Source organism: Salvelinus namaycush, chromosome 31 (genome assembly GCF_016432855.1).
Source record: "Salvelinus namaycush isolate Seneca chromosome 31, SaNama_1.0, whole genome shotgun sequence".
Classification (NCBI taxonomy): domain Eukaryota; kingdom Metazoa; phylum Chordata; class Actinopteri; order Salmoniformes; family Salmonidae; genus Salvelinus; species Salvelinus namaycush.
In genome coordinates, this window is record NC_052337.1 from 3,547,580 (window position 1) to 3,561,498 (window position 13,919).

Below are 13,919 nucleotides of genomic sequence, written 5' to 3' on the forward strand. Positions count from 1 at the left end.
AGTATCATATACCATTTGGGGTCAAATAAGCACAGATACAGTATCATATACCATTTGGGGTCAAATAAGCACAGATACAGTATCATATACCATTTGGGGTCTAATAAGCACAGATACAGTATCATATACCATTTGGGGTTCAATAGTGATCTGGTACGCCCTGTATATAGCCTCACTACTGTTATTTTATTGTTGCTCTTTAATTATTAGTTATTTTTATATTTTCTTTTTTTAAATGTTATTTTACTTCAGTTTATTTTAGTAAATACTTAACACTTATTTTTCTTAAAACTGCATTGTTGGTTAAGGGCTTGTAAAGTAAGCATTTCACCTGTTGTATTCGGCACGTGACAAATAACATTTTATTTGATATTTAATTACTCGCACACACGCATTTTCAGTACATATTTGTTGACGTTTTTTGTCAAACAACGGCAACCTTAAAATAAAGCATGTGTTGGGCTCTCAGAGATCCTAGGGCACAACTTCCTAGTGAACCCAAGCATGTGTTGGGCTCTCAGAGATCCTAGGGCACATCTTCCTAGTGAACCCAAGCATGTGTTGGGCTCTCAGAGATCCTAGGGCACAACTTCCTAGTGAACCCAAGCATGTGTTGGGCTCTCAGAGATCCTAGGGCACATCTTCCTAGTCAACCCAAGCATGTGTTGGGCTCTCAGAGATCCTAGGGCACAACTTCCTAGTGAACCCAAGCATGTGTTGGGCTCTCAGAGATCCTAGGGCACAACTTCCTAGTGAACCCAAGCATGTGTTGGGCTCTCAGAGATCCTAGGGCACAACTTCCTAGTGAACCCAAGCATGTGAAATATTCCCACTTCCCACTCTCCTAAATATCTAAATTAATTCAATGATGACCCCTGGCTCTGCTGCTGCTATACAGATGAAAAGCCAAATCGTGTTCCTGTGTTCCCATAACATCAGAAACAATGTGTTTTGTTTGGTTCTGTAGGAGAGATTAAGATCCCTGTTGAGTTCTGCCGGAAGGATCTGGACATGACCAGTGACTTCCAGGTCCTGTTGCCACGGCGTCACGGTCCTGGTCTCTGCTCCACAGCCCTGGTCAGCTACCTCATCGCCCTGCAGAACGAGCTGGTCTACTGTGTGGACAAGCACCTTGGAGAGGAGACTAGGTGGATGCTTGTTTACTTGTACTAATTTGGTGTGAAATAGGGGTCGGCAACATGCATGATTAAAAAAAAGATTTATTTTTAAATCCCAAGTTTTTAGGTACAAAAGACTAAAATCACCAGGAATTCAGTTAAAAATGAGTTTAATTTAGGAAATCTGTTCCCAAGTATTCCCACAAATATAAAAACAGACATGACCATGTCCATGAGACATGAGACATGAGAAAAGAGACATGACCATTCAAGATATGAAATTATTGTTTTATTCAAATGCAATCTCTTATTGGACTTAGCGTTGGTCAATTTGGAGTGCACTAATTATTATAATTATGCTCCGTTCCCCCAACCATCCGCCTCGACAAAAATCGTCCTTACTACCCCTGATGTAGTCCCAGCACACATCCGGGCTTTATGTCAAGGCATATCTGTTTTGAAATATCCTAGTGTTGCATTTGAGTGAGGAAAATGTATAGAGAGAAAACAGCACATTGAGACGGAAGCAGAAACGGGTGATTCCACAGACCCGTCGTTTCAGCCCATTTTGTTGACTTCCATTTTTCGTTCCCCAGCTTTAAAGTGAGCCCGGCGGACCTAACGGACCTGCATGTGATTCAATATGATCTGGAGAGGGACCTGCTGCCGCTGGTCCTGTCCAACTGTCAGTACAGCATGAAGCAAGGCAAGGAGACCCTGCACGAGTACGACCTGCCCAAGATCCAGCAGCAGATCCTCTCCCGCTTCTTGCAGGGCAGGCCCATCATCACCCTCAATGTGAGTGCCAATCGCTCAGTTGGTAGGAGCATGGTGCATCCAGCACTAGTGTCGTGGGTTTGATTCCTGAATGGACGAGGTATACTGACAGAATATACTGTATGTTAACTGTAAGTCAGTTTGGATAGAAGGAATGTTAAATGACCATATGACCACCAGCGTTGGTGTCAATTCAATTCATTAATAAATAAAAGTACCTAATATATAGTATCTAATAGACACAATTAGCATTATTTGACATTTCAATTGGAATTCACCCCAACCTTGATGCTATAAGTATTTACTTTCATCAGCTATTCATGATGTCCATTATTGGTTTCTACAGGGAATCCCAACACTGGTGAACAGACATGATCGAATTCATGAAATTATTCTGAAGGACATGAGAGGAAAGATTGAACAAGTAAGTTCCGTTAAAATCTAAAAACGATCATTTTGCCCTGTCTTCTTCCCAAAACATTCACAAATGATGAATCACCATTTTCAGATGATTTTATTTATTTAAACTTTATTTAATAACTAGGCATGAACTTTATTTACTTGTTAATTGCATTTTCTGCAGGTCTGAAGGAACCAGATCGACTTCAGTAATATGGTGATGGCTCCACGTAGCCACAAATACTGGATTTGGGCGGAGCCTCTGTCATATTCTGTCTAGTTGTTTCAGATCTAAAAACACTGGGAAAGAGCTTGGGCTTTGTCCTCTCTACTTTGGAGATAGGGAGGTTGACCTCTCTACTTTGGAGATAGGGAGGTTGACCTCTCTACTTTGGAGATAGGGGGGTTGACCTCTCTACTTTGGAGATAGGGGGGTTGACCTCTCTACTTTGTAGATAGGGGGGGTTGACCTCTCTACTTTGGAGATAGGGAGGTTGACCTCTCTCTGCTTTGTGTCTCTAGGTGCCTCTGCCCTCGCGGGCCCTATCGACACTAGTTGGGGAGCTGAAGTCGTACAATGAGGTGTGTGAGGCCCTCTCGACCGTGGAGGTGGCCCTGGGGTTCCTGGCTATGACCGGGGGAGAACCACACATGCAGCTGGGCAGCTACCTGGAGGAGGTGCTGCAGATGGGAGATCAAACAGCTCCACACATCCTAACGGTCAGCCTTGTGATTCTGGACTTTAACACTAGCTTCCATGTCAAGTCGTCTCCAATAGGCGCCGATCTTTCATAATAGCTAGGGCACGCTTTACATTTTACAAATTGACGTCTGTAATTAATGTGATTTCCGCTCTGCTCATTTCACAACAGTCAAAGACACAAGTCTGTCCCTTTATTATAAACGTAGCCAGTGAAATCAATCAATGAGTAAGATTTTTATTTTAAGAACAAATTCTTATTTACAATGACGGCCTACCAAAAGGCCTCCTGCGGGGACGGAGGCTGGGATTTAAAAAAAATTGTAAAAAAAATAAATAATAATATATGACAAAACACACATCATGACAAGAGAGACACCACAATATAAAGAGAGACCTAAGACAACAGCATAGCAGATAAGACAACAGCATAGCAGATAAGACAACAGCATAGCAGATAAGACAACAACATAGCAGATAAGACAACAGCATAGCAGATAAGACAACAGCATAGCAGATAAGACAACAGCATAGCAGATAAGACAACAGCAGAGCAGATAAGACAACAGCAGAGCAGATAAGACAACAGCAGAGCAGATAAGACAACAGCAGAGCAGATAAGACAACAGCAGAGCAGATAAGACAACAGCAGAGCAGATAAGACAACAGCAGAGCAGATAAGACAACAGCAGAGCAGATAAGACAACAGCATAGCAGATAAGACAACAGCATAGCAGATAAGACAACAGCAGAGCAGATAAGACAACAGCAGAGCAGATAAGACAACAGCAGAGCAGATAAGACAACAGCATAGCAGATAAGACAACAGCATAGCAGATAAAGTTACTTTTGTGGAACAATACCAAATACATTTTTGTAACATCTCCTGTGCATTCTAAATGCAGACAGGGCTATTGATGATATACTGTACATTATAATCTGCCATATTTGAGTCATTCCACCAATAGAGTGCCTTGTGGGTAGTGTAATTTTGTCCCCCAAAAACTTTTATATCACCTAATTGTAAAATGTATGTACGCTTTGGATAAAAGCATCTGCTGAATTATATTATTATTTAACTTTCTGTCATAAACAACACGTTAAACTTCATAAACATAAACATTTACTCATCTCAAGAGGTTAAATAAAATTATGAATAAAATACCAAAATCAAGTAACAGGGTTGATGTTCTCATCTCGTTTCAAAAGTTTATTTTGAAATAAAAATTCTAAAAGTGAATAGTTTCCACCATATTAAAATGAGTTGTAAACAGAGTTGACCTTAAAATTAATTGTAAACATAGTTGACCTTAAAATGAGGTACAGATGAAAATGAATCACATCAAATACATAATATTCTTCAGACATGACTTTGTCAAAGACACAAAAATAACCCGGGCTTTATAATATTGGAGAAATGTTGGAGTTACGTGGGTAAAATGACGAGGGACATGTGGAAAATGCAGATTTTTTCAAATGTTTCATCTGTTTCGTATTAAAAAGGCACATCGTTTAATATAACAGGCTTTTAATTCAATATTAATTTACATGTTCCACTTAAAATATCAAAGGGACGCAAAAGGCAATCTATTCGTGAAACAACACATTTATGTAATCATAAACATGTTATCATAAAAGGGTGAGGTGGGATGTCCACACCTCCAAAAGGGTACAAACAATATCCTCCAACAAACGCCAGGGGTGTAGTCTGAGCCGGGGGTGTAGTCTGAGCCGGGGGTGTAGTCTGAGCCGGGGGGTGTAGTCTGAGCCGGGGGGTGTAGTCTGAGCCGGGGGGTGTAGTCTGAGCCGGGGGGTGTAGTCTGAGCCCGGGGGTGTAGTCTGAGCCCGGGGGTGTAGTCTGAGCCCAGGGGTGTAGTCTGAGCCCAGGGGTGTAGTCTGAGCCCAGGGGTGTAGTCTGAGCCCAGGGGTGTAGTCTGAGCCCAGGGGGTGTAGTCTGAGCCCAGGGGGTGTAGTCTGAGCCCAGGGGGTGTAGTCTGAGCCCAGGGGGTGTAGTCTGAGCCCAGGGGGTGTAGTCTGAGCCGGGGGTGTAGTCTGAGCCGGGGGTGTAGTCTGAGCCCGGGGGTGTAGTCTGAGCCCCGGGGGTGTAGTCTGAGCCCAGGGGTGTAGTCTGAGCCCAGGGGTGTAGTCTGAGCCCGGGGGTGTAGTCTGAGCTTGGGGGTGTAGTCTGAGCCCAGGGGGTGTAGTCTGAGCCCAGGGGGTGTAGTCTGAGCCCAGGGGGTGTAGTCTGAGCCCAGGGGGTGTAGTCTGAGCCCAGGGGGTGTAGTCTGAGCCCAGGGGGTGTAGTCTGAGCTTGGGGGTGTAGTCTGAACCAGGGGGTGTCGTCTGAGCCAGGGGGTGTCGTCTGAGCCAGGGGGTGTCGTCTGAGCCAGGGGGTGTCGTCTGAGCCAGGGGGTGTCGTCTGAGCCAGGGGGTGTCGTCTGAGCCAGGGGGTGTCGTCTGAGCCAGGGGGTGTCGTCTGAGCCCAGGGGTGTCGTCTGAGCCAGGGGGTATTCAATATTGGTATCTCTGATGCGAGACCACTGAGAGTCAACTTGTTACCAATTATGTCATGTTTATACAAGAGATTTGCTCACCACTATTATAGATCTGAAAGGAAGCGATGTATAGTTATAGCCTTCTGATAGGCCAGAGGGAATTATTGTCATATTTCTGTGCACCTATCCAGTTAATTCATACACAAAGTGCTTAGTCATTTAAAGCAGGGGTAGTTTGTGTGTAAGATGGAGGCTAACCTCAGGTGTTGTCGGCCATGGGCAGATACTATCTGAAGCATGACTAACCTCAGGTCTTCTTCTATTGTCCTCAGGCCCTGGGCAGATACTATCTGAAGCACGGCTAACCTCAGGTCTTCTTCTATTGTCCTCAGGCCCTGGGCAGATACTATCTGAAGCATGACTAACCTCAGGTCTTCTTCTATTGTCCTCAGGCCCTGGGCAGATACTATCTGAAGCACGGCTAACCTCAGGTCTTCTTCTATTGTCCTCAGGCCCTGGGCAGATACTATCTGAAGCATGACTAACCTCAGGTCTTCTTCTATTGTCCTCAGGCCCTGGGCAGATACTATCTGAAGCACTGTTTGGCACTGTGGCAGCTCCTGACATCACTCAAATCAGAAAACATGCTGTGGCTCAAGAGGGTAAGACACCTACTCAAATTGCTGGCTTGGGAGCCTCTTGGATGTTTTATTATGGTAAAATGTGCCACAGGGCCTCAAATGCGGTAGTCCAGCTCTGGGCATGGGTTAAAATCGAGGGTGGGGGAGAGAGCAAGCCTGCTACAGCTGTATTAGATGGGACTTGAAAATCGGCAACAACAATAAAATGTTTTATCATAGCGACCATATTTTTGGGAAGCCCAAATGATTCTGAGTTTGGGCTTATAAAGTTTATATGTAAAAACTAGTTTCACACAATAAACTTCACATACTTTCCGATTTTTCCGAACTCACTTCCTTGTTTAGCCTAAATCACTTGCACTGCTCGTGCTTTGTGTTTTCCACAATGTAGAGGGGAGGTCCTAAGGGTCATGCTAGATGGTGATGGACTGAGCGAGATCAGCCAATGAAATTCCAGTGGGAGTTTTTTCCCTCTCTTGCCATAGGTTCCATTCAAGTCCCTTTCTGAGGCGCTGTGAACGAGATTAACCCCTTACCCACTTGGCACTTAAGCTATAAGAGGGCAATGTTAAGTGCCTAAAGGTGCTTCCACGTTATAAGCACAAGAGGGCATTGATCCAATGTGTGCTTGTGTCTGTAATGGTATTGAGCAGAGAGCAAGAGGGCATTGATCCAATGTGTGCTTGTGTCTGTAATGGTATTGAGCAGAGAGCAAGAGGGCATTGATCCAATGAGTGCTTGTGTCTATAATGGTATTGAGCAGAGAGCAAGAGGGCATTGATCCAATGTGTGCTTGTGTCTATAATGGTATTGAGCAGAGAGCAAGAGGGCATTGATCCAATGTGTGCTTGTGTCTGTAATGGTATTGAGCAAGAGGGCATTGATCCAATGTGTGTTTGTGTCTGTAATGGTATTGAGCAGAGAGCAAGAGGGCATTGATCCAATGTGTGCTTGTGTCTATAATGGTATTGAGCAGAGAGCAAGAGTGCATTGATGCAATGTGTGCTTGTGTCTGTAATGGTATTGAGCAGAGAGCAAGAGGGCATTGATCCAATGTGTGCTTGTGTCTGTAATGGTATTGAGCAGAGAGCAAGAGGGCATTGATCCAATGTGTGCTTGTGTCTATAATGGTATTGAGCAGAGAGCAAGAGGGCATTGATCCAATGTGTGCTTGTGTCTGTAATGGTATTGAGCGGAGAGCAAGAGGGCATTGATCCAATGTGTGCTTGTGTCTATAATGGTATTGAGCAGAGAGCAAGAGGGCATTGATCCAATGTGTGCTTGTGTCTGTAATGGTATTGAGCAGAGAGCAAGAGGGCATTGATCCAATGAGTGCTTGTGTCTATAATGGTATTGAGCAGAGAGCAAGAGGGCATTGATCCAATGTGTGCTTGTGTCTATAATGGTATTGAGCAGAGAGCAAGAGGGCATTGATCCAATGAGTGCTTGTGTCTATAATGGTATTGAGCAGAGAGCAAGAGGGCATTGATCCAATGTGTGCTTGTGTCTATAATGGTATTGAGCAGAGAGCAAGAGGGCATTGATCCAATGTGTGCTTGTGTCTGTAATGGTATTGAGCAAGAGGGCATTGATCCAATGTGTGTTTGTGTCTGTAATGGTATTGAGCAGAGAGCAAGAGGGCATTGATCCAATGAGTGCTTGTGTCTATAATGGTATTGAGCAGAGAGCAAGAGGGCATTGATCCAATGTGTGCTTGTGTCTATAATGGTATTGAGCAGAGAGCAAGAGGGCATTGATCCAATGAGTGCTTGTGTCTATAATGGTATTGAGCAGAGAGGAAGAGGGCGGCAGGGAAGCGCTGACTTACTAACGTAGTGAAGAAGAATATATACTTTTGTTGTTGCTGCGCTTGGCTTTTCAGCACATAGAAGACGTAGTGTGGACATAGCATAAATGTAACTCTCTCTCTCTTACCCTACCTGTTAGGGGTTAACTCTCTCTCTCTCTCTTACCCTACCTGTTAGGGGTTAACTCTCTCTCTCTCTCTCTCTTACCCTACCTGTTAGGGGTTGACTCTCTCTCTCTCTTACCCTACCTGTTAGGGGTTGACTCTCTCTCTCTCTTACCCTACCTGTTAGGGGTTAACTCTCTCTCTCTTACCCTACCTGTTAGGAGTTGACTCTCTCTCTCTCTCTCTCTTACCCTACCTGTTAGGGGTTAACTCTCTCTCTCTTACCCTACCTGTTAGGGGTTGACTCTCTCTCTCTCTCTCTCTTACCCTACCTGTTAGGGGTTAACTCTCTCTCTCTTACCCTACCTGTTAGGAGTTGACTCTCTCTCTCTCTCTCTCTTACCCTACCTGTTAGGGGTTAACTCTCTCTCTCTTACCCTACCTGTTAGGAGTTGACTCTCTCTCTCTCTCTCTCTTACCCTACCTGTTAGGGGTTAACTCTCTCTCTCTTACCCTACCTGTTAGGGGTTAACTCTCTCTCTCTTACCCTACCTGTTAGGGGTTAACTCTCTCTCTCTTACCCTACCTGTTAGGGGTTAACTCTCTCTCTCTTACCCTACCTGTTAGGGGTTAACTCTCTCTCTCTTACCCTACCTGTTAGGAGTTGACTCTCTCTCTCTCTCTCTCTTACCCTACCTGTTAGGGGTTAACTCTCTCTCTCTTACCCTACCTGTTAGGGGTTGACTCTCTCTCTCTCTTACCCTACCTGTTAGGGGTTAACTCTCTCTCTCTCTTACCCTACCTGTTAGGAGTTGACTCTCTCTCTCTCTCTTACCCTACCTGTTAGGGGTTGACTCTCTCTCTCTCTTACCCTACCTGTTAGGGGTTAACTCTCTCTCTCTTACCCTACCTGTTAGGAGTTGACTCTCTCTCTCTCTCTCTCTTACCCTACCTGTTAGGGGTTAACTCTCTCTCTCTCTTACCCTACCTGTTAGGGGTTGACTCTCTCTCTCTCTTACCCTACCTGTTAGGGGTTAACTCTCTCTCTCTCTTTCTTACCCTACCTGTTAGGGGTTAACTCTCTCTCTCTCTTACCCTACCTGTTAGGAGTTAACTCTCTCTCTTACCCTACCTGTTAGGGGTTAACTCTCTCTCTTACCCTACCTGTTAGGGGTTAACTCTCTCTCTCTCTTACCCTACCTGTTAGGGGTTAACTCTCTCTCTTACCCTACCTGTTAGGGGTTAACTCTCTCTCTCTCTTACCCTACCTGTTAGGGGTTGACTCTCTCTCTCTCTTACCCTACCTGTTAGGGGTTAACTCTCTCTCTCTTACCCTACCTGTTAGGAGTTGACTCTCTCTCTCTCTCTCTCTCTCTTACCCTACCTGTTAGGGGTTAACTCTCTCTCTCTCTTACCCTACCTGTTAGGGGTTAACTCTCTCTCTCTCTTACCCTACCTGTTAGGGGTTAACTCTCTCTCTCTCTTACCCTACCTGTTAGGGGTTGACTCTCTCTCTCTCTTACCCTACCTGTTAGGGGTTAACTCTCTCTCTCTCTTACCCTACCTGTTAGGGGTTGACTCTCTCTCTCTCTCTCTTACCCTACCTGTTAGGGGTTAACTCTCTCTCTCTCTCTCTTACCCTACCTGTTAGGGGTTAACTCTCTCTCTCTCTTACCCTACCTGTTAGGGGTTAACTCTCTCTCTCTCTCTTACCCTACCTGTTAGGGGTTAACTCTCTCTCTCTCTTACCCTACCTGTTAGGGGTTAACTCTCTCTCTCTCTCTCTTACCCTACCTGTTAGGGGTTAACTCTCTCTCTCTCTCTCTTACCCTACCTGTTAGGGGTTAACTCTCTCTCTCTCTTACTCTACCTGTTAGGGGTTAACTCTCTCTCTCTCTTACCCTACCTGTTAGGGGTTAACTCTCTCTCTCTCTCTCTTACCCTACCTGTTAGGGGTTAACTCTCTCTCTCTCTTACCCTACCTGTTAGGGGTTAACTCTCTCTCTCTCTCTTACCCTACCTGTTAGGGGTTAACTCTCTCTCTCTCTCTTACCCTACCTGTTAGGGGTTAACTCTCTCTCTCTCTCTTACCCTACCTGTTAGGGGTTAACTCTCTCTCTCTCTCTTACCCTACCTGTTAGGGGTTAACTCTCTCTCTCTCTCTTACCCTACCTGTTAGGGGTTAACTCTCTCTCTCTCTCTCTCTTACCCTACCTGTTAGGGGTTAACTCTCTCTCTCTCTCTCTTACCCTACCTGTTAGGGGTTGACTCTCTCTCTCTCTCTTACCCTACCTGTTAGGGGTTGACTCTCTCTCTCTCTTACCCTACCTGTTAGGGGTTAACTCTCTCTCTCTCTTACCCTACCTGTTAGGGGTTAACTCTCTCTCTCTCTTACCCTACCTGTTAGGGGTTAACTCTCTCTCTCTCTTACCCTACCTGTTAGGGGTTAACTCTCTCTCTCTCTTACCCTACCTGTTAGGGGTTAACTCTCTCTCTCTCTTACCCTACCTGTTAGGGGTTAACTCTCTCTCTCTCTTACCCTACCTGTTAGGGGTTAACTCTCTCTCTCTCTTACCCTACCTGTTAGGGGTTAACTCTCTCTCTCTCTTACCCTACCTGTTAGGGGTTAACTCTCTCTCTCTTACCCTACCTGTTAGGGGTTAACTCTCTCTCTCTCTCTCTCTTACCCTACCTGTTAGGGGTTAACTCTCTCTCTTACCCTACCTGTTAGAGGTTGACTCTCTCTCTCTCTCTCTTACCCTACCTGTTAGGGGTTAACTCTCTCTCTCTCTTACCCTACCTGTTAGGGGTTAACTCTCTCTCTTACCCTACCTGTTAGGGGTTAACTCTCTCTCTCTCTCTCTCTTACCCTACCTGTTAGGGGTTAACTCTCTCTCTTACCCTACCTGTTAGGGGTTAACTCTCTCTCTCTCTTACCCTACCTGTTAGGGGTTAACTCTCTCTCTCTCTTACCCTACCTGTTAGGGGTTATCTCTCTCTCTCTCTCTTACCCTACCTGTTAGGGGTTAACTCTCTCTCTCTCTCTCTTACCCTACCTGTTAGGGGTTATCTCTCTCTCTCTCTCTTACCCTACCTGTTAGGGGTTAACTCTCTCTCTCTCTCTCTTACCCTACCTGTTAGGGGTTGACTCTCTCTCTCTCTCTCTCTTACCCTACCTGTTAGGGGTTAACTCTCTCTCTCTTACCCTACCTGTTAGGGGTTAACTCTCTCTCTCTTACCCTACCTGTTAGGGGTTAACTCTCTCTCTCTCTTACCCTACCTGTTAGGGGTTAACTCTCTCTCTCTTACCCTACCTGTTAGGGGTTAACTCTCTCTCTCTTACCCTACCTGTTAGGGGTTAACTCTCTCTCTCTTACCCTACCTGTTAGAGGTTGACTCTCTCTCTCTCTCTTACCCTACCTGTTAGGGGTTAACTCTCTCTCTCTCTTACCCTACCTGTTAGGGGTTATCTCTCTCTCTCTCTCTTACCCTACCTGTTAGGGGTTAACTCTCTCTCTCTCTCTCTTACCCTACCTGTTAGGGGTTAACTCTCTCTCTCTCTCTCTTACCCTACCTGTTAGGGGTTGACTCTCTCTCTCTTACCCTACCTGTTAGGGGTTGACTCTCTCTCTCTCTTACCCTACCTGTTAGGGGTTAACTCTCTCTCTCTCTTACCCTACCTGTTAGGGGTTGACTCTCTCTCTCTCTTACCCTACCTGTTAGGAGTTGACTCTCTCTCTCGCTCTCTCTTACCCTACCTGTTAGGGGTTAACTCTCTCTCTCTTACCCTACCTGTTAGGGGTTAACTCTCTCTCTCTCTTACCCTACCTGTTAGGGGTTAACTCTCTCTCTCTTACCCTACCTGTTAGGGGTTAACTCTCTCTCTCTCTCTCTTACCCTACCTGTTAGGGGTTGACTCTCTCTCTCTCTCTTACCCTACCTGTTAGGGGTTGACTCTCTCTCTCTCTCTCTCTTACCCTACCTGTTAGGGGTTGACTCTCTCTCTCTCTTACCCTACCTGTTAGGGGTTAACTCTCTCTCTCTCTTACCCTACCTGTTAGGGGTTAACTCTCTCTCTCTCTCTCTCTCTCTTACCCTACCTGTTAGGGGTTGACTCTCTCTCTCTCTTACCCTACCTGTTAGGAGTTGACTCTCTCTCTCGCTCTCTCTTACCCTACCTGTTAGGGGTTAACTCTCTCTCTCTTACCCTACCTGTTAGGGGTTAACTCTCTCTCTCTCTTACCCTACCTGTTAGGGGTTAACTCTCTCTCTCTTACCCTACCTGTTAGGGGTTAACTCTCTCTCTCTCTCTCTTACCCTACCTGTTAGGGGTTGACTCTCTCTCTCTCTCTTACCCTACCTGTTAGGGGTTAACTCTCTCTCTCTTACCCTACCTGTTAGGGGTTAACTCTCTCTCTCTCTTACCCTACCTGTTAGGGGTTAACTCTCTCTCTCTTACCCTACCTGTTAGGGGTTGACTCTCTCTCTCTCTTACCCTACCTGTTAGGGGTTGACTCTCTCTCTCTCTCTTACCCTACCTGTTAGGGGTTGACTCTCTCTCTCTCTCTCTCTTACCCTACCTGTTAGGGGTTAACTCTCTCTCTCTTACCCTACCTGTTAGGGGTTAACTCTCTCTCTTACCCTACCTGTTAGGGGTTAACTCTCTCTCTCTCTTACCCTACCTGTTAGGGGTTAACTCTCTCTCTCTCTTACCCTACCTGTTAGGGGTTATCTCTCTCTCTCTCTCTTACCCTACCTGTTAGGGGTTAACTCTCTCTCTCTCTCTTACCCTACCTGTTAGGGGTTAACTCTCTCTCTCTCTCTTACCCTACCTGTTAGGGGTTAACTCTCTCTCTCTCTCTTACCCTACCTGTTAGGGGTTGACTCTCTCTCTCTCTCTTACCCTACCTGTTAGGGGTTAACTCTCTCTCTCTCTCTCTCTTACCCTACCTGTTAGGGGTTATCTCTCTCTCTCTCTCTCTCTTACCCTACCTGTTAGGGGTTAACTCTCTCTCTCTCTTACCCTACCTGTTAGGGGTTGACTCTCTCTCTCTCTTACCCTACCTGTTAGGGGTTGACTCTCTCTCTCTCTCTTACCCTACCTGTTAGGGGTTAACTCTCTCTCTCTCTCTCTCTTACCCTACCTGTTAGGGGTTAACTCTCTCTCTCTCTTACCCTACCTGTTAGGGGTTAACTCTCTCTCTCTCTCTTACCCTACCTGTTAGGGGTTAACTCTCTCTCTCTTACCCTACCTGTTAGAGGTTGACTCTCTCTCTCTCTCTTACCCTACCTGTTAGGGGTTAACTCTCTCTCTCTTACCCTACCTGTTAGGGGTTAACTCTCTCTCTCTCTCTCTCTCTCTTACCCTACCTGTTAGGGGTTAACTCTCTCTCTCTCTTACCCTACCTGTTAGGGGTTAACTCTCTCTCTCTCTTACCCTACCTGTTAGGGGTTGACTCTCTCTCTCTCTCTTACCCTACCTGTTAGGGGTTAACTCTCTCTCTCTCTCTTACCCTACCTGTTAGGGGTTAACTCTCTCTCTCTCTCTTACCCTACCTGTTAGGGGTTAACTCTCTCTCTCTCTTACCCTACCTGTTAGGGGTTAACTCTCTCTCTCTCTTACCCTACCTGTTAGGGGTTAACTCTCTCTCTCTCTCTTACCCTACCTGTTAGGGGTTAACTCTCTCTCTCTCTTACCCTACCTGTTAGGGGTTAACTCTCTCTCTCTCTCTTACCCTACCTGTTAGGGGTTAACTCTCTCTCTCTCTCTCTTACCCTACCTGTTAGGGGTTAACTCTCTCTCTCTCTCTTACCCTACCTGTTAGGGGTTAACTCTCTCTCTCTTACCCTACCTGTTAGAGGTTGACTCTCTCTCTC

General features: G+C 45.7%; 1 protein-coding gene across 1 annotated transcript in view; it reads left to right on the top strand.

Annotated features, from left to right (window-relative positions):
• The window catches only part of LOC120026149 (E3 ubiquitin-protein ligase rnf213-alpha-like), a 102,222-nt gene that overhangs the window by 81,490 nt on the left and 6,813 nt on the right, over positions 1-13,919 (top strand). Inside the window, exons 56-60 of the mRNA XM_038970969.1 lie at positions 968-1,148; positions 1,715-1,916; positions 2,242-2,319; positions 2,817-3,014; positions 6,062-6,151. Of these exons, the coding sequence (XP_038826897.1) occupies positions 968-1,148; positions 1,715-1,916; positions 2,242-2,319; positions 2,817-3,014; positions 6,062-6,151 (749 nt within the window). The remainder of the gene's footprint in view (positions 1-967; positions 1,149-1,714; positions 1,917-2,241; positions 2,320-2,816; positions 3,015-6,061; positions 6,152-13,919) is intronic.